This window comes from Electrona antarctica (assembly GCF_951216825.1).
Source record: "Electrona antarctica genome assembly, chromosome: 24".
NCBI lineage: Eukaryota > Metazoa > Chordata > Actinopteri > Myctophiformes > Myctophidae > Electrona > Electrona antarctica.
Window position 1 is genome coordinate 3,952,407 of NC_136803.1, and position 19,057 is coordinate 3,971,463.

General features: G+C 42.2%; 1 protein-coding gene across 1 annotated transcript in view; it reads right to left on the reverse strand.

Moving 5' to 3' along the window:
- Positions 1 to 19,057, reverse strand: part of LOC306917467 (leucine-rich repeat flightless-interacting protein 2-like) — a 75,771-nt gene that overhangs the window by 46,999 nt on the left and 9,715 nt on the right. The window contains exon 2 of the mRNA XM_079495693.1: positions 2,317 to 2,403. Within this exon, the coding sequence (XP_079351819.1) occupies positions 2,317 to 2,403 (87 nt within the window). The remainder of the gene's footprint in view (positions 1 to 2,316; positions 2,404 to 19,057) is intronic.

The following is a 19,057-nucleotide window of genomic DNA, read 5'->3' on the forward strand; positions in this document are numbered from 1 at the left end:
GTAATGATATCATCCGCTCCCGACCGGATCATACAGACTTTTGAAACAGAGACCAGGCTTTCCTCCGAGGTGGTGGAAAGCCTGGTGAGGCGAGGTTAGTAAATAAGTGAATGAGAGAGAGAGAAAAGGCAGATACAACAGAGGAATGGAAGGAAGGAAGGGAGGAAGGGAGGAAGCCTACCTTCTGACTCTGATAAATCTGAGCCATGAGGAAGAGCAGAGAAGATGAAATGACAGAAACGCAGGGTTAGCAGTGTTAGTTCAGAGCATTCATTGTACCAATATTTAGTTTTCCTTAGCGATACCAAGTCCGATACCAATAGCTTGCCAATAGGACTGTGGTTCTCAAAGTGGAGTCCAGAGAATCTCAGGGTTCATTGAGGAAGTTCCAAATGGACCCCCATAACTAACTCAGAGTTAAGGGGGTCCTTGAAATTAAAAGGTTTGAGAACCACTGATCTAGAAATAAATATAAATGATAAATTAACCCATTTTGGGCGGAACCCCTTTTGGTGTTTTAAACATTATGTTATAATTTAGCTATTGAAAAATAGCAGATCTACAAGCTCATAGCATGAGCTATGAGCTATGAGCTTGTAGGTCTGCTATTTTTGAAAAATCTTGAAAATATTTATTTCAGAAAACTGGAGGATTTAGAAGAAACTTTTTAAATTTCGAGGTCAGGCCTAAATGGGTTAATAATTATTAAAGTGTAGCTAACCTAGTAAATCAAATAACAACGTAAATAGCACAGTAAGAGTATAAAACAGTATAGTGCAACATCAGCTGAGGCATTACAAATTCAAGATACAATTACTGTAAACGACATATCATCATAATATCATAAATGGTGTGGTATTGGAACGGCATAGACTGGCATAATTGCCGATATCAGCGTTTTAGGCAATATAGGCAACCAATACTGGTGATATATCGATATTGGAATAACTCTAATAGCCGTCATCAATCACAACGAAACGCAGAGAACTGTGAATATAAATAACGTTCTAAAGAGTTTTAAGTCTTAAAAAGACAAAAAAGTGGCTGCACACACTGATAGCCAAAGAGCCGATTATTTATTATAGGATGCAGAGTAACTGCCTTCAGTACAACTGCCTTCTTCAGGGTATGCAGTTGTACTGCCGAAACCTTGGTTTTTACTCTGCATCCTATAATAAATAATCAGCACTTTGGCTATCAGTGTGTGCAGCCACTTTTTTGTCTTTTTAAGACTTCAACTCTTTAGATGTTTCTGCCGTGAGCTGGCACCGCTACTAAGACTGGTGTGCGTTTAGCATCCTCCTGCACAGTATAAATAACGTCTGTCACATTCTGATGAGATGATGAGTTAGGCATTAGGTGTAAAGTTACATCTACTGTTAATGAGAAGAATGTCACCCCATAATGTCAGAACAGTAAGTGCGTTCTTCAAATGTGCGTGCCGGCATGCGCGTTTTGCATGGCCGTGTGTGCGGATAGAGTTTAACTTTGTCAAGTTACTCACCACGTCAGGAAAAACCATATCTAAAACCCTAAGCCAGGGAAACGAGCAACTCCAGGCCTCAACTCTGAAGTGTCAGACACCTGGTATTTCACCCCGTCGGTCTGAAACCCTAAACCCACTGTCAAGACGGCTCACGCTCTCTCTGTCTCAACTCTAATGTATCCTCAGAGACACACAGACCCCTCTTTGTATCTGATCAATACAGTGTACTTTGCCCCCCATTTCCTACTTCACAGATACCCGATAAATGTCATGATTAATCATGATGAGCAAGATTAAGTGTTGGTTGAGCATTGGTTTCTAAATGGTTTTGATATATTTCTTCCGGTTAACTGCCCAGCCATACATTGGAACATAATAGCAGCAGCTTTTACGTCCATCTATTCACTAGTCAAACGAAAAAACTACCAAACATATATAAAAATCACACTTGTGTGAATTTAGCAGTGCAACTATACATGTATTATTATAGTTACTGTACTGTACTGTGCTCTGTACTGTATTGTACTGTGCTCTGTACTGTAATCTGATTATTTTTGGAAAAAATCTTTGAGAAATGACAGTTACCGCGTGGGGGTCCCCGGAACAATCCAGACCCCCCAGGAACACACCCAGGGGGCCGGCCCTGTTCCGGCGAGCCTTCCCGCGTCCGAAACGGTCGAGAAGTGACTAGCGTTACCGTGTTGCAGCTTTCCGTGCTCGGACAGACACGGGGACACGTATACATAGGGACACACACAGCTGCGTAATGGAGCGGAGGCACCGCTCAAAAACACAAACACAGCAACAAGGTTTGTGAACCTTCTCCTCACCTCCTTCTGTTGTCTCTCCAGCTCCTTCATCCGAATCTCCCGCGCCTCCGCCCTGGCTGCCCGCTTAGCCGCCAGCCTCGCCTCCGCCTGGGCGAGAGAGAGAGAGAGAGAGAGAGAGAGAGAGAGAGAGAGAGAGAGAGAGAGAGAGAGAGAGAGAGAGAGAGAGAGAGAGAGAGAGAGAGAGAGAGAGAGAGAGAGAGAGAGAGAGACGGAAACAATGAGTTTCAAACCCACAAATAAAACAAATGCAACTTAAGAAATTCAACAGCAATCTTCACAACATCAATATACAATTTATACCAGGGAATCAGAGAGAGAGAGAGAGAGAGAGAGAGAGACAGAGACAGAGACAGAGACAGAGACAGACTTCCAACTATGGATAAGCCTTGCCAAGAGCCATGTGGCCCACAGGGCAGGAGCCTGTTTCTGTACCGTGAGGCTGAGCTTGATGTACAAGTAAGTACGTCCCCCCAGCCATGATATGCAAGTACGCCCTCTGGACATGACGCTAGTATGTCACATGACCCTAACCCCAACATGCTAAATACAAAGCACGGTGCGACCCAGGCGGGAGATCGAACCGCGACCTCTTAACCCATTTTGGGCGGGAACCCCTTTTGGTGTTAGCATTATGTTATGCTTTAGCTATTGAAAAATAGCAGATATACAAGCTCATAGGTCTGCTATTTTTGAAAAATCGAAGAACGACTGACATAGAAACATAGCTTTTTCAGAAAACTGTCAGGATGTAGAAGACATTTTTTAGAATCTGATCTCAGGTCAAAATGGGTCAATCTCAGGACAGATACTAAACCACCAGGACCACTGAGCTGCTTCCAACTATGGACACTATGGACAGGATAGGTAAATCGACTGAAGTATTTTTGGTCCATGGATCACGCACACGGTATCGATGGATGCAAACTTTCATCACTCTCATTCTCAGACAGTGGCAAATGTAAAATAGAAACCACCGGATCATTTACTGTACGTACAGTTACAGTATGACCGCCAGGAGCGATTTGACCTACTGTAGCGTAGCATGACTGACAGCGCCACATTGTCTGTGTTTTGTCAGTGCTGTGACTTCATCCATTTGCAACTCTGAGAGTGTACAAATGTAACCAAATTATTACATTTGTACACTCTCAGAGTTGAATTGACACTTTGTTTTGCTGTGTATGCCGTAGGGCATTAAGCAACTAGTCGACTAGTTTACTAAATCCACTAGTCGACCTTGTTGGTACTAGTCGACTAGTTGATAAGAAAAAATATATATATATTTTTTTTATTTTTTTCCCGATTTTGTAGGCCTCAAGATCAGGTAGATTATAGTTATAGTCACCATGTACACAGTTTTTCAATGTACAAATATTTATTTAAAAAAAAATAATAGGTAGTTAAACAACTAGTCGACTAGTAAACTAGGCAACTAGTCAACTAGTAAAAATGACTACAAGTGAATGCCCTACAGCCGCAGGCTGACGGAGACAGACGGAGGTTGGTATAGAATGACTTGGAAGATAAAACAAATAAAAAGGCTTTGATGAAAGAAATTAGATCAGGACATTGTTGGGGGGGGGTGGTGGGGGAGGGGATGCTCATCGTCTCTGAGGTCATCTGAGGTTACGGTTATCTGTGTCGCTTGTGATTTAATCACCATTGTCTGAACAAACAAGACACTTGATTATATAGGCTGTGACAACAGATGTGCACGCACGCAAATACACATCATGTGATTGCATGTAGGTCACAGCTACACCCAATTCACATTCACTTCGCGCACGCACATCATTTACCAATATTTTCACAAATATCTCACACTATTTAATTTTAGGGGTTAATCGAACGAATAGATTTAACAAAATATTACACAAATTATTATACTAAATAAAAAATAAATAAATAAAATTAAATAAAAATAATTGATGATCAATAATAGTTCCCAATGTTGGCCATGTTATTAAAAATGTAAAAATATTTTTTTTAAATCACACCCGTGTGAAGTGAGTGGTGCAATTCCGTGTGGGGTTTCCCGGGTGGGGGGGGGGGGGGGGGGGGGGGGGTAGTTCCAGACTCATAGGAACGCACCCAGGGTGCCGGCCCGGTTCCGGCGAGCCACCCCGTGTCCAAAACGGTAGAAAAAGGCAGAGTTATCGTGTGTACCCTCTACTGTACTGTACAGTACTGGCACACCCTGAAATCATCATACAGTTTATATGTGCGTGTGTGTTTGGTTGCCATGCTATTTGCATGCTCATACCCATCCAGGCAGGCAGGCAGGCAGGCAGGCACCCACCCAGCCACCCACACACATAAGTCCGTAAGGGAGTGGTTGCACCACTCAAAAAGAAAAAGAAAACATGTGTTGTGTGTACATCCTTGTGTATCTCCACTGCACTGTTTAGTGATCAAACTAATGCATACAAAAAACACAGGCCTCTCACACATTAGAAGGCTAATATCAGTCACCAGAACCAAGGACAGGTGTCCTAATCAAATATTAAAATTTCAAATCATGATTCAAATAGAGGGTATGCACGTGACATCATCATCAGACCCGGTCCCGGAAGTTATGCGGGACCGCCTACTGAATGGCAAAAAACTACTTTCTGGCCTGGTAATTTGGTATGCAAATTATGCGGGGCAAGGATGTTGTTAACCTACTATATAATACATAATCAATTATCGCTTATTAATAATATCACGTAACTAAGGCTGTCAAATATAATTGCAGTGGACAAAAAAAGTAGAACATTTGCCTGTGGGATCATGTAGGCTAGTGGAGCAAAAGCATATTAACATACTCCAGCACTGCATGCAAAGTGCCATGACACCTCACCTAAATCCCTGACTCACATGACGCATCACTGCAGTCAGTGGCCAGCAGGGGGAAGCAGCTCTATGGGACGTTTCCACTGTTGCCATGTCCACTTATTCTTTTTTGGGGGAGCTTGTTTCTAAAGTGTAGTTGCTTATTTGGGCTTGCTTCATTTTATTTTTATTTTTTTAATTATTATTTAAACCAGTAGTTCTTCCAAAAATGTCATGTCATGGACGCGTTATTATTTATCCCACCGCAGTTCTAGGAAAGCCCTGCTGTGATTGGCCAGTAGTCGTTGTGATTGACAGTTCTCGTTTTTGCGAACGGCCTAACCTCAGTAAAACGATGCCTTCCCGGGAGCCAATCAGACACATGGTGAGGCGGGTCTACCCTAGAACGTTGGTGGGATTCATAATCACGTGTCATGGATGGACACCCACATTAATGATGTATATTGTCCCTAACCCCAATCTGAAAATGGTTTGTGCCATGGAGGGACCGTATCAGATAGGGGGAAATATTCCACATTGTATTACAAGATTTGCTCACGAGCTGTGCGATCGGGGCTTGTAGATCGGCTATTTTCAAAGTATATAGGTTAACGTGCTCATGTGGCCTAGTGTCTTCTTTTGGGCCTATTCTCTGGATGCTTATTTCTCTCAATAAATCTGGCAACACTGGACGTTTCCACTGTGACAGATAGTACTCCCCAGATAGTAGCGTCACGAAGATGCAGCTTAAGAGCAGGCGTCTCTTTCGGGTGGATAGAAAATGAAGTTTGCGCGCGGCTGCAACTTGCAGCGTCGGCAAGGCGTTTCCGTTTTTTTTTGCCGACGCTGCAAGTTGAAGCGTGGAGCGAGCGGAATTTCCATCCACCAGCTGTTTAACCCATTTAGGCTTCGAAATTTAAAAACAAATCTTCTAAATCCTACGTTTTCTGAAAAACCCATGTTTCTATGTCAGTGGCTCTCAAACATATTAATGTCAAGGACCCCAAATATATATGACATTGGCCGCCGACCCCCATCTGAAAATATGATGTTCCAGGGAGCAAAGATTTGAGTTAAAAACTCACTCTGTATGTATATTCAAAGATTTCAGGCACATTTTTCAAAAATAGCAGACCTACAACCTCGTATGAGCTTGTAGATCTGCTATTTTTCAACATAATACTTAAAACACCAAAAGGGATTCCCGCCCAAAATGGGTTAAAAACCCGGAAGAGGCGCCTGCTTTAAGCTGCATCTTGCACGCTATACTATCTGTGAGTACTGTGAGCCATGCTTGACGCAGCAGGAGAGGGGAATGAATGCGGGCGAGCCGGCGTTTGGTGCGTCCTGTCCTGACTGGTGACACTCCCTCCCATGCGGACAACGCCTCGAACAAAACACCCTGCAGCCTCACAACAAGCCTGACAATCCAGTCCTGCTCAACTGTCACTTGTTGTGAGGCTATTATGCACTCCGCCGCGGCTAGAGCAATCTGATCCAAGTTCAGATCGCCTGCTGCGTGCCAGAATGGAGACACATGCAGCTAGGGCCTTTTGCTTTGAGGACACTGCGCATGTGCGCGCGCACGCACGCACGCACGCACGCACGCACGCACACATATGATTATACAATGATGCTAAAAAAGATAACACAAAAAGCCCTAAAGCGCTTATTTCCATTGTGGTCCTATCCTATCATGTATTCAATTCATCAACTAATCTCATCGATTCATCAAGTGAACTAACCTAATTGATTATATACAAATAATCTATATTTTATTTAAATAATCAATAATTCATTGATCTCTCTTTTGGCTGTGTCATTCTGTAGGCGACGATTTTCAAAAACATTCAAAGAGCTGTGGTTCAAGTCTTGCTCGAGGGCACCTCAACCGAGCAGTGTGCAAATCATACAATCAGCTGCGGAATTTGAACCTGTGACCCTAAATTGTCACATTCCTCCCTGTGGCTTTACTTTTAAACTCTCAAGATGTTTCAAAAATAGCTGATCTAAAAGTGCAGTCGGTACTAGGTCACAACACATCACATGTAGGCCATTTACTGGAAAATGTTCAGAATAAAATGACTTTCACCAAAATAGGGACACCAGGTTGGAAGTGTTTAACGTTATCACCTCACCCTCATCACTTTTCAGCACTCTGACAGTGACAGAGAGACAGAGAGACAGAGAGAGAGAGAGACAGAGAGAGAGAGACAGAGAGAGAGAGACAGAGAGAGAGACAGAGACAGAGACAGAGACAGAGAGAGAGAGACAGAGAGAGAGAGAGAGAGAGAGAGAGAGAGAGAGAGAGAGACAGAGACAGAGACAGAGAGAGAGAGAGAGAGAGGGAGAGGGAGAGGCAGTAGAGATAGGAAGGATGACATGCAACAAAGAGCCTCGGTCGAATTTTGAACCCGAGCCAGCTGCGGGAAGGACTTCAGCCGTATCTTAGTTGGTATGTATCATATTGAACTTAAAGTCCCCTTTACAAATCGACTGGAATGTCAAGTTGATGAACACAGAGCCCTTAGGTAATGACCACCACAAGCTAACCTAATATAGGCTACAGCAACAACAAAACAAAACTAATAGATGAATATCATCGCTGCCAGGCAGAGGCCTTCACATTTCAACCTTTCATAAATGAATACACTATGTTATACTTTGTCGTACGACAATATCATGCAAAAATAGCTAAACATAGCCGATCTACAAGCTCACAACGTGTCGAATTGCAACAGTGTGAACTTGTAGGCTATGTTCATTATTTTTAATTTGTAATGACACTTGAACATTTTCCAAACTATAGTAAGGAATCAGGATGCTAGGATAAAAGTCTTGAAAGTGTGTCTGTCTGTTTTATAAATATTTAACCAATGAAATGTATTAACCCATTTTGGGTGGGAACCCCTTTTGGTGTTTTAAACATTATGTTAATGTATAATTTAGCTATTGAAAAATAGCAGATCTACAAGCTCATAGCGCGCCACCGAGTGGCGCGCTACGAGCTTGTAGGTCTGCTATTTTTGAAAAATCGTGAAAATATTTATTTCAGAAAACTGGAGGATTTAGAAGAATTTTTTAAATTTTGAGGTCAGGTCAAAATGGGTTAGATCATTATTATTATTATTATTAAATAATAACTACATTAGATCCATTGGAAAACTTTTCCTGAAAAGTAGCCGTTTTGGACACGGTTTCCACCCAAAAGCAACGACTTCCACGTATTTCCACTGCCGAGCAAAACGGCAATAATTGAACGAAACCCACTTACCAACTAATTACAACCACATGAGGCTAAAAATAACTGAGAACAAGGAGCTAGGAGAGTGAGACATCATTCTGAGAGCTGACTGGCTGCCATTAAAAAAAGAAAGAAGAAAAGAAAAACACATGGCATAGCCATTAGCCATAAAGGTTGCATAATTCATTTTTAACAAGAGTGTGCAGTCCACTCCCCCTCCCATGTCTACTTTATGGAGGCAGCAGGAGAGCCGAGAGCAAACGGGACAGGACAGATGCTTCTAGTGGGAACTGACACCGGGACGGTAGGCCAAGCGTTCCCAAGCTTTTAGCCCATTTTGGACTGAGGTCGATAAAAAAAAAGGCTTCTAAAAAATAAAAAAATATCTCTATTGAGCCACGGACCCCCATCTCAAAATATGTAGTTCCAGGGACCCCCCCCCCCAGAAGCAAATATTTTAGTTAAAAATGTTCGCTCTGAAATATATATTCAATGATTTGCGCCACATTTTAACGATTTTTCTAAAATAGCAGATCTACAAGCTCATAGCGCGCCACCGAGTGGCGCGCTATGAGCTTGTAGATCTGCTATTTTTCAATAGCTAAATTATAACATAATGTTTAAAACACCAAAAGGGGTTCCCGCCCAAAATGGGTTAAGGGCCCCCAAAATACTAGATCTATGCTATTTTTATTAAAATGTTTGAAGATATATAAACATTTTTCAACATGAAAATGATTTATGACGAATATGGGAGAAAAAAAAAAGAACTGCAGGTATGCCCGCTGCTTCTGGACAAACCCGGCACTACAGTTGTGCACAGAGCCTAATTTATTACGAAGCAATGCATAGTCTCTTCCAAAGAGACATCTCCAGTAACGGCAGCCTCATCGGAGTTCAAAACCAGCGGCGTTGGTGCAGATTGGAGAGAGAGAGCTTACAGAGGTCAAAGCCAAGGCAGGCTTTAATCCAGATCAGTGGGTTGAGCAGTTCAAGGATCAGATCCTGTACACAACATGCATGCATTGAGCAGGGTTGAAGGATCAGATCCTGTACACAACATGCATGCATTGAGCAGGGTTCAAGGATCAGATCCTGTACACAACATGCATGCATTGAGCAGGGTTCAAGGATCAGATCCTGTACACAACATGTTGAGCAGGGTTCAAGGATCAGATCCTGTACACAACATGCATGCATTGAGCAGGGTTCAAGGATCAGATCCTGTACACAACATGCATGCATTGAGCAGGGTTCAAGGGTCAGATCCTGTACACAACATGCATGCATTGAGCAGGGTTCAAGGATCAGATCCTGTACACAACATGCATGCATTGAGCAGGGTTCAAGGATCAGATCCTGTACACAACATGCATGGTTCAAGGATCAGGTCCTGTACACAACATGCAGGGTTCAAGGATCAGATCCTGTACACAAAATGCAGGGTTCAAGGATCAGATCCTGTACACAAAATGCAGGGTTCAAGGATCAGATCCTGTACACAACATGCATGGTTCAAGGATCAGATCCTGTACACAACATGCATGGTTCAAGGATCAGGTCCTGTACACAACATGCATGCATTGAGCAGGGTTCAAGGATCAGAACCTGTACACAACATGTTGAGCAGGGTTCAAGGATCAGATCCTGTACACAACATGTTGAGCAGGGTTCAAGGATCAGATCCTGTACACAACATGTTGAGCAGGGTTCAAGGATCAGATCCTGTACACAACATGTTGAGCAGGGTTCAAGGATCAGATCCTGTACACAACATGTTGAGCAGGGTTCAAGGATCAGATCCTGTACACAACATGTTGAGCAGGGTTCAAGGATCAGATCCTGTACACAACATGTTGAGCAGGGTTCAAGGATCAGATCCTGTACACAACATGTTGAGCAGGGTTCAAGGATCAGATCCTGTACACAACATGCATGCATTGCAGACCTGTGCTCTGAACGCAGCACAAAGGATTCACACACACACACACACACACACACACACACACACACACACACACACACACACACACACACACACACACACACACACACACACACACACACACACACACACACACACACACACACACACACACACACACACACACACACACACACACACACACACACACACAACGAAGTTGCGTTCTCTACAGTGGTTGTCAAACTTTTTCAATTCCTTAAATCGAAAAGATGTGCCAGGGCGGGGACCCCATAAGAGAAGCTTTCTATTCTACAGCTCTAGCAGTGATTCTAAACCATTTCAATTGGACACCCATTTAATGGCATTTCTATCTCCGGGACCCCAATTTATATTGTAAAATCAGTCACTCTTAACCCATTTTGGGCGGGAACCCCTTTTGGTGTTTTAAACATTATGTTATAATTTAGCGCTTGAAAAATAGCAGATCTACAAGCTCATGTACAAGCTTGTAGGTCTGCTATTTTTGAAAAATCGTGAAAATATTTATTTCATAAAACTGGAGGATTTAGAACATTTAAAAAAAACTTGGTCAGGCCTAAATGGGTTAATTGAACTCTGAGAGTGTACAAATGGTACAAAATGGACCTGTTACTGCACCGATGATCTGTGGCTCTGGACAACCGGATCTCCATATATCCCTAGTGTATATGGGCATATGGGGTTTGTTTATGGTTATGTCTGAGTGAGAGAGAGGTGTCAGAGGTCTGCCGGCCAAATACATACATTTGGGGGTCCTTGTCATGAAAAACTTTGAGAACCCCTGTACTGCAGTATTGTGACTGGCCGGGGATCATTTGTGCCGAACGGCGCCCGACTTAGGCCTCTCTCTCCACCACCCGACTTAGGCCTCTCTCTCCACCACCCGACTTAGGCCTCTCTCTCCACCACCCGACTTAGGCCTCTCTCTCCACCATCCCAGACTTAGGCCTCTCTCTCCACCACCCGACTTAGGCCTCTCTCTCCACCATCCCAGACACAGGGCCCCCCCACACTCAACGAATAATAAAAACAACCACATGGTGAGTTACAACTCCTCAGGTCCTAACACTTCCTGGAAGGAAGGCTCCGGACGTGGTCTAATGGGAACGCAAGAACAGCATGCACGCCACGCACGCACACACGCACTCACGCACACACCCTCCTGTTTACCACGCACACTGCGTTGGCCTGCTGTGAGCCAGTTGATAGAAAGCCAGAGGCCCCCAAATAACTGTCTTCAACAAAAGAGAAGGGATAATAATTAAGGAATCTCCATATTTTAACTTTTATTTTTTTCGGGAAAATGAATGCTCCTACTTGATCAAACTACAGCGTCAAATGTAGCAGATCTACAAGCTCAACAGGTCCGAAGCTACGGGTTTTGATCGGCTACTTTTTGCTATTTTTGAATTTAAAACCTGAACAGTAACGTTTGATATAATGAGGTTTCCAGCCGACAGACGGTACAGTACGTTTAGTTTGGTTTGGTCTGTCCTAGAACAGCAAAATGATAAAAACACCAGAGCAGTAAAATAACACCATGACTATTTTAAAATAAACCAAAACGGATGAGAAGTGAGTCATGCAACCACAAGTAAATAACCAATAACAATAAATGTAACTATATGAAAAAGACCCCAAACCATGAAACCAACTCAAAAGAAAGAAAAAAAAAACACTGAATAAAAGAAAACAATGAAAAGGATAAGCTGTTGTTAAGAGGATAAATAGGGAAGACGTGTGTTGTGAGTGGAAGCGGTCCATCGACCATAATCATACTGCTTTCACAGGCCATTGGAAGAGTCACAGTGTTCCTCTGTATAATCCTATCACTTTAGCACACAATATCCTGACTGTTGCTTTAACAACCCATTTTGGGCGGGAACCCCTTTTGGTGTTAGCATTATGTTATGCTTTAGCTATTGAAAAATAGCAGATCTACAAGCTCTTAGCGCTACGAGCTTGTAGTCAGAACCACTGACATAGAAACATAGCTTTTTCAGAAAACTGTCTTTTTTAGAATCTGATCTCAGGTCAGAATGGGTTATATTCCTGGAGGGATCATTTGCGGAGGTCATTCATTCCCCAACCAACCCCTCTTTCTCCAATAGCCATTTCACCTTCAAACTTGTTTGGGGTCATTTTTCCTCTACTCAGGCTTTTGTGAGCACCCCAGACAGTTTTTTAAGTTGCTCGGTTCCGTATTTAGATATTAGATATTAGATATTTGTTTTATCAGACTCACCCCCCCTACCTACAGTATACAAACCCACTGTAACTTCAAACTCAATTCAAACTAGATTCATCAATTTTAACTATGTTAGATTCATCGAAAAGTAAACATCAGCACCTGATACTGTGACTGATATTGTCCTTCGAATGCATGAGAGGAGTCAGGGGACCATGTTTTTTATTACTTTTTTCATTAATAGTGTTTTATAAATATATATAAAAAATAAATGAAAATGTATAATTGTGAGAATACGCCCCCTCACACATTAGGAGAATATCAGTCACCAGAACCAAGGACGGGTATTATTTACTATTTTCAATGAATCTACCGTATCATGATTCAAATGGGAGTTTGAAGTTACAATGGGTTTGTATACGAAGGGGGCGTGTCTGATCAAATGTCTGAATATCAAAAACACTGAATCAAGCTACTTAAAAACTGTCTGTGGTGAAACACAAAAGTCTGAGTAGACGTTAAAATTACCTCAAACATGGTGAAACTTGAAAGTGAAATATCCCTTTCAAAATTACCCTAAAAGGTAAGCTGATCTACAAGCAGATCAACAGGAAGATCTACAAGCTCGTACATTTCCGCTATTCCTCATATGATGAAGTAGATAGGGCTCTTTGAGTGTCAAATAACCCATTTAGGCCTGACCTCAAAATTTTTAAAAAATCTTCTAAATCATCCAGTTTTCTGAAATAAATATTTTCACGATTTTTCAAAAATAGCAGACCTACAAGCTCGTAGCGCGCCACTCGGTGGTGCGCTATGAGCTTGTATGTAGATCTGCTATTTTTCAATAGCTAAATTACAACATAATGTTTAAAACACAGGGGTTCCGCCCAAAATGGGATAAGGACTTCACTTTGCTGTATAAAACAAACATGGGAAAGTTCTCCTCATTCTACTACTCTGCCAGACAGTGCCACCAAAATGTGGAATGCCCGGCGGACACCATCCATTAAATCTACAAGACTTTAGTCGAGGCATGAGCTCCGGGCACCTAATAATTTTACAAATTAAATTAAGCACTGCCTGACAACTCTCCTCACATCTCATGCAGAGGCCAATGAATAGTTGTCTTATTATGGTTTCTATCAAATCAAGTGACTGCATTGGAAACAAAGTGAAATCTATAGTATCTAACAAGTCTTTCTGGGTGATAGTTCAATAGAAGGTTCTCCAGTAAATGAAGTGACTTGTCAACATATTTGCAGGGCAGGCAGTCACCATCAATCACATTAACCCATTTTGGGCGGGAACCCCTTTTGGTGTTTTAAACATTATGTTATAATTTAGCTATTGAAAAATAGCAGATCTACAAGCTCATAGCACGGCACCGAGTGCCGCGCTATGAGCTTGTAGGTCTGCTATTTTTGAAAAGTCGTGAATATGTGCTGCAAATCTTTGAATATATATTTCAGAGCGAACATTTTTAACTAAATATTTGCTTCTGGGGGGGTTCCTGGAACAACATATTTTGAGATGGGGGTCCGTGACCCAATAGGGATAATTCTGGGGGTCCTTGACATGAAAAAGGTTGAGCACAACTGACATAGAAACATGGGTTTTTCAGAAAACTGTCAGGACTTAGAAGCCCTAGCAGTCCAAAATGGGTTAACAACAGGGTACGCTTGCTCCATCTTCCAGATGTTCCTCCACTCTACCAGAGGAAGGATCTCATGGGTGTCCCACTGGATGAATTCTAGGGGCTGGCAAGACTCTAGTCTTAATGCAGTGGTTCTGAAACCGTCTTCATGTGAATGACCCCCAAATTAATACACATTATTTTGACGTGGATCCCGCATCTGAAAAAATACTTTGTGCAAAGTTTGAGCAGTTTGTTTTGAAAATATATTTTTTCTCTCCACATTTTGTTCAAGATGGACAAAATATTGCGATGTAACGGCCTGTTATAGCGCCACCAGGAGGCCGACTTTTGAAAAAAAAAATGTTATATTACTCCTCCAGATTCTGTCCAAAAATCCCGCAAATCGTACACATTATCTCTATAGTCATGTGTTCAAGATGGATCTGTCCGATATTTCATATTCCATCCTAATTAGCTAACATGGGCTTTCAAAGTTTGCAGGATTGGCCCTTTTGAAACAAATAGCCTCAAATCATGAACGCAGCGTGCAATTTACGTGAAATCTTTCACAGACTTTCCTACTAGGCTGAGGAATATATCCCACCCAATTCACATTGGGCTGTTATAGTGCCACCAACAGGAGGATTTTTGCAAAACACATTTTTGGAACAAAATGCCTCAAATCATCCAATTGCCATCAATGGTGTAAGAACAAATGGCCCACTTTTCACATTGGCCTATTATAGCGCCACCAGGAGGCCACAACCTGACCTGCGCCCCGACGGGCACATTTTCTAGTTTTCTATTTATCTTCCACGGCAATCTCTCCTCTCCCTGGGGTTAAAATCAAAACTTCATCGATCTGCGCGCTATATCCAATAAACTTTATTTCTCTGTCTTAACCCATTTTGACCTGAGATCACACCACTACTGTACTTTTTACTCCACAACAATACTTTGACAGCTTTAGTTAAGAGTTACTTTCCATATTTTAGATCATCTTTACAAAAACATACAGTACATTAACCCATTTTGACCTGAGATCAGATTCTAAAAATGTCTTCTACATCCTGACAGTTTTCTGAAAAAGCTATGTTTCAATGTCAGTCGTTCTTCGATTTTTCAAAAATAGCAGACCTACAAGCTCGTAGCGCGCCACTCGGTGGCGCGCTATGAGCTTGTAGATCTGCTATTTTTCAATAGCTAAAGCATAACATAATGCTAACACCAAGAGGGGTTCCCGCACAAAATGGGTTAAAGACATGTAATGCAATAATAACAATAGTATTTATTTGGGGGGGGGGGGGGGGGGGGGGGGGGGCACAACAGACAGCTGTCCCAGTCTTTTTTAGAGCTGTGAGCAGTCTCTGCCACCACCGACCGGACGCACCCAACCCATTGGAGCCATCAATCCTTGGTCGACTTGGCACAACACAGCCAAGCGTTGCTTTGGGAAATCCAAACAAAAACAGAGCCACAGTCCCTCTCCACCCATAACCACCATGCGCTCTTTACAACTCGACTCCCTGGCTATCACATTTCTGCCGCCCTGCACAAACCCTTTTCTATTAGCACTATAGTGCAGTCCTTTATGTGCTACTGTATATGCTCTTGAAAATTGATAGCAATATTTAAACCACTTAAATGCTATGCTTTGTTGACTCGGGTCCCCAAAGGGGTCCATACTTGGTCCCCTCCCATTTGTGCTGATGTGAACATATTGACATGCCAAGAATATTAGGGACCCTATAGGGTTCAAGTGGTGGATGCAATGACCTAGTGACCGTGTGGTGTGAGTGTGCTGCCGCCCATCCATCGCGCAAGACTCAAGAGTTATTTTTGATTATACCACAGGTCGTTTCGAGGAAGCAATCTGATTGGTTGAAACAGCCTTCTAGCCGTGGGTTAAACCAGCACAATTCACCTAAATCAAAACAAAGAATTCAGCTGCTCTGTTCTCCCAGAACACTAGCAAACTTGGTGGCTAGGCTAGCTAGTTTCTTGGGACATTTGTGGTCGTAGTGACTACATCTCTCATTAAAAATGTTTTTCTTAGTTAGTATAATTGCAATATTAGGGGCAACCAGGAAAGCACCTTATATTTTGCATTTGTACAGTGTTACTTTGAGGCAGGTGGTTTCGCTATAAGTCTTTGAACTCTCGTAGATTGAAAATGTCAGAATCGATAAATATATCTACGAGTTCAAATTTTGAGCTAGCCTGTGAGCACACCTAAACGCATTCCAAAACAACCTTTAAGTTGCTATTATAGGCAATAAATGGTTGAATATTGAATATCATATAATGAGACACTCTCCCATAGAAAACTAAAACTCTCAATAGCTCTGGTGTCACATATTTTCCATGCAGCAGAAAGTTACCCATAATGCTGCTGGACCAGTGATTCTCTAGACTGGAACTCACCTTGCTTTAAATAGGCAGCTCCCGGCAGGATCTGCCAGGAGAAACTAGACGCAGCTGCAGGACATGAGAGTGAGACTAATTAATTAGAGCGACAGAGAGAGGAGTATGTGTACGTGTGTGCACGTCAATTTAACAAAGGAGCAGCCTAATCAAAAAACTATAGACCTACTATAAAAACTGGTCAAACATTGGCCAAATTGTCAATAATATAAGAAGTTTAATTATTTGTAATTGTTTTTTCTAATAAAGTTGTCCTTTTTCTTGTTCCCCCCATGGCCCCCACATGTAAAGCGTCTTTGAGTGTCATGAAAAGCGCTATATCAGTCCCAGATATTATTATTATTTGTATTATTAAGAAAGAGGCAAACATTTTGAAAGTAATGCGCAAGGCATTGTGAGCTTTATGTCAAAGTGTTTGTCTGGGTGGGGGGTCCCCAGTTCAAATATGATTATCTTGGGGGGTCGCGGCCTTAACCCATTCTGGGTGGGAACCCCTTTTGGAGTTAGCATTATGTTATGCTTTAGCTATTGAAAAATAGCAGATCTACAAGCTCATAGCTTGTAGGTCTGCTATTTTTGAAAGATCGAAGAACGACTGACATAGAAACATAGATTTTCAGAAAACTGTCATTTTTAGAATCTGATCTCAGGTCAACATGGGTTAAAGGGTTGAGAACCACTGCTATAGTCGTGCACCAGCCTGTGGAGTATTGCGTGTCATAATTGCTATTGGAGCATCAGCATAGTGCAATGTTCAACAATGCAGCATGCGACATGCATGTAGCAATGCATGCACGCTGCCAGGCCTGTGCACGTGTCCAGTAGGACTGTGTCAGGATTACACAAAATAACAGTTTAATTGTGTTTTTGGCACTGGACACAAATAAAAATAACATTTCCGTTTTCCTTTTAGGCTTCGGAATTAACCCATTTTGACCTGAGATCAGATTCTAAAAATGTCTTCTACATCCTGACAGTTTTCTGAAAAAGCTATGTTTCTATGTCAGTCGTTCTTAGATTGTTAAAAAATAGCAGACCTACAACCTCGTAGCGCGCCACTCGGTGGCGCGCTATGAGCTTGTAGATCTGCTATTTTTCAATAGCTAAAGCATGACATAATGCTAACACCAAAAGTGGTTCCCGCCCAAAATGGGTTAAAACAAATCACGTAGGGAAGATATGACAAATAACTTAAAATATACAAAGAAAATACAGACATATTTAATCATTTTAACTTAAGCTTGCTGATCTGCCGTTTTTAATATTTGAAAATGTATTAAAACAAAATGATAAAACATGGAAATGATATGACGATTATTTATGCAAAAAATAATTGTGATTTTAAGAGGCAACATGGTTAGCACGCTGCCCCAGTCTGTGCATGTGCCCGGCAGAATTCAGACACACCAAAAGGCTAATCCTTTCCACTAAGCATGACAAGGGCTGTAGTCCCCATTACGCATCACTTCCTCCATGGCTGGGTGACGCCCACACCCAGGGACTTAAGGAGAGGCTTACAGGAACATTGTCACTGCAGTCAACTCTCCCACACAGCCTGCCAGACAACATAGCTAGACTGTATACCACCGTTAGCCCAAACAGCGGCACATGTCACATTGCAGGCAGATTTTTATATACATATACAAAGAGTGAGATGCACTGTTATGCCGATGACACACAATTGTATCTCCACTCCGCAACCATCACTGCCATAACCCACTCCACAGTCCACCCTCACCTCCTGCTTGACTGACATCAAAACATGGATGCAAAAATACCTTTCTAAAGCTCAACTGCAATAAATCCGAAATCCTCATCATTGGCCCTGACTCTCTCACCCACTTTTCTCGTGACTTCTCCCTCACTATTGATTGGCTCCACAGCTGTCTGTCACCCCCTGAGTCCACCGAAGTTCGCAGCCTCTGTGTCATCCTTGACCCCACCCTCTCCTTCCAGACCCATGTCAACCAGATCACCAAAACGTCCACCTCCGTCCCATGCTATCACACACTGCTGCTGAGACTCCACTCATTCATGCCTTTTATCACATCCAGACTCGACTACTGCAATAGCCTCCTGTACGGCGTCACCACTCACCACCACAGGCTTGTTTCCAGTGTGGTCCTATGTATAAAATACATCAATTATGTACATGATTGCTGCTGCAAAAATAATAACTTTACCCTTATGCACTTGTGCAAAATATGTAAAACAATATTAATCTTAACTCTTGAATGAGTTGGTTTATGAAAGGGTTTCCACACAGAGATACCAGAATCCGCAGCAGCCTAGTCCTGTCTGTCACAATTATTATTACATAATCGCCCATTAAAGCAACTATTCCAGATAGTCGCAATTATCTTTGGCATAATTGTTATAACCATTTCCACGTCGAAGTGGGAAAAAAAATGTTAACTAGATATTATTGTGGAAATAGCAGATAGTGTGTACGTCATTTGTCCTGCC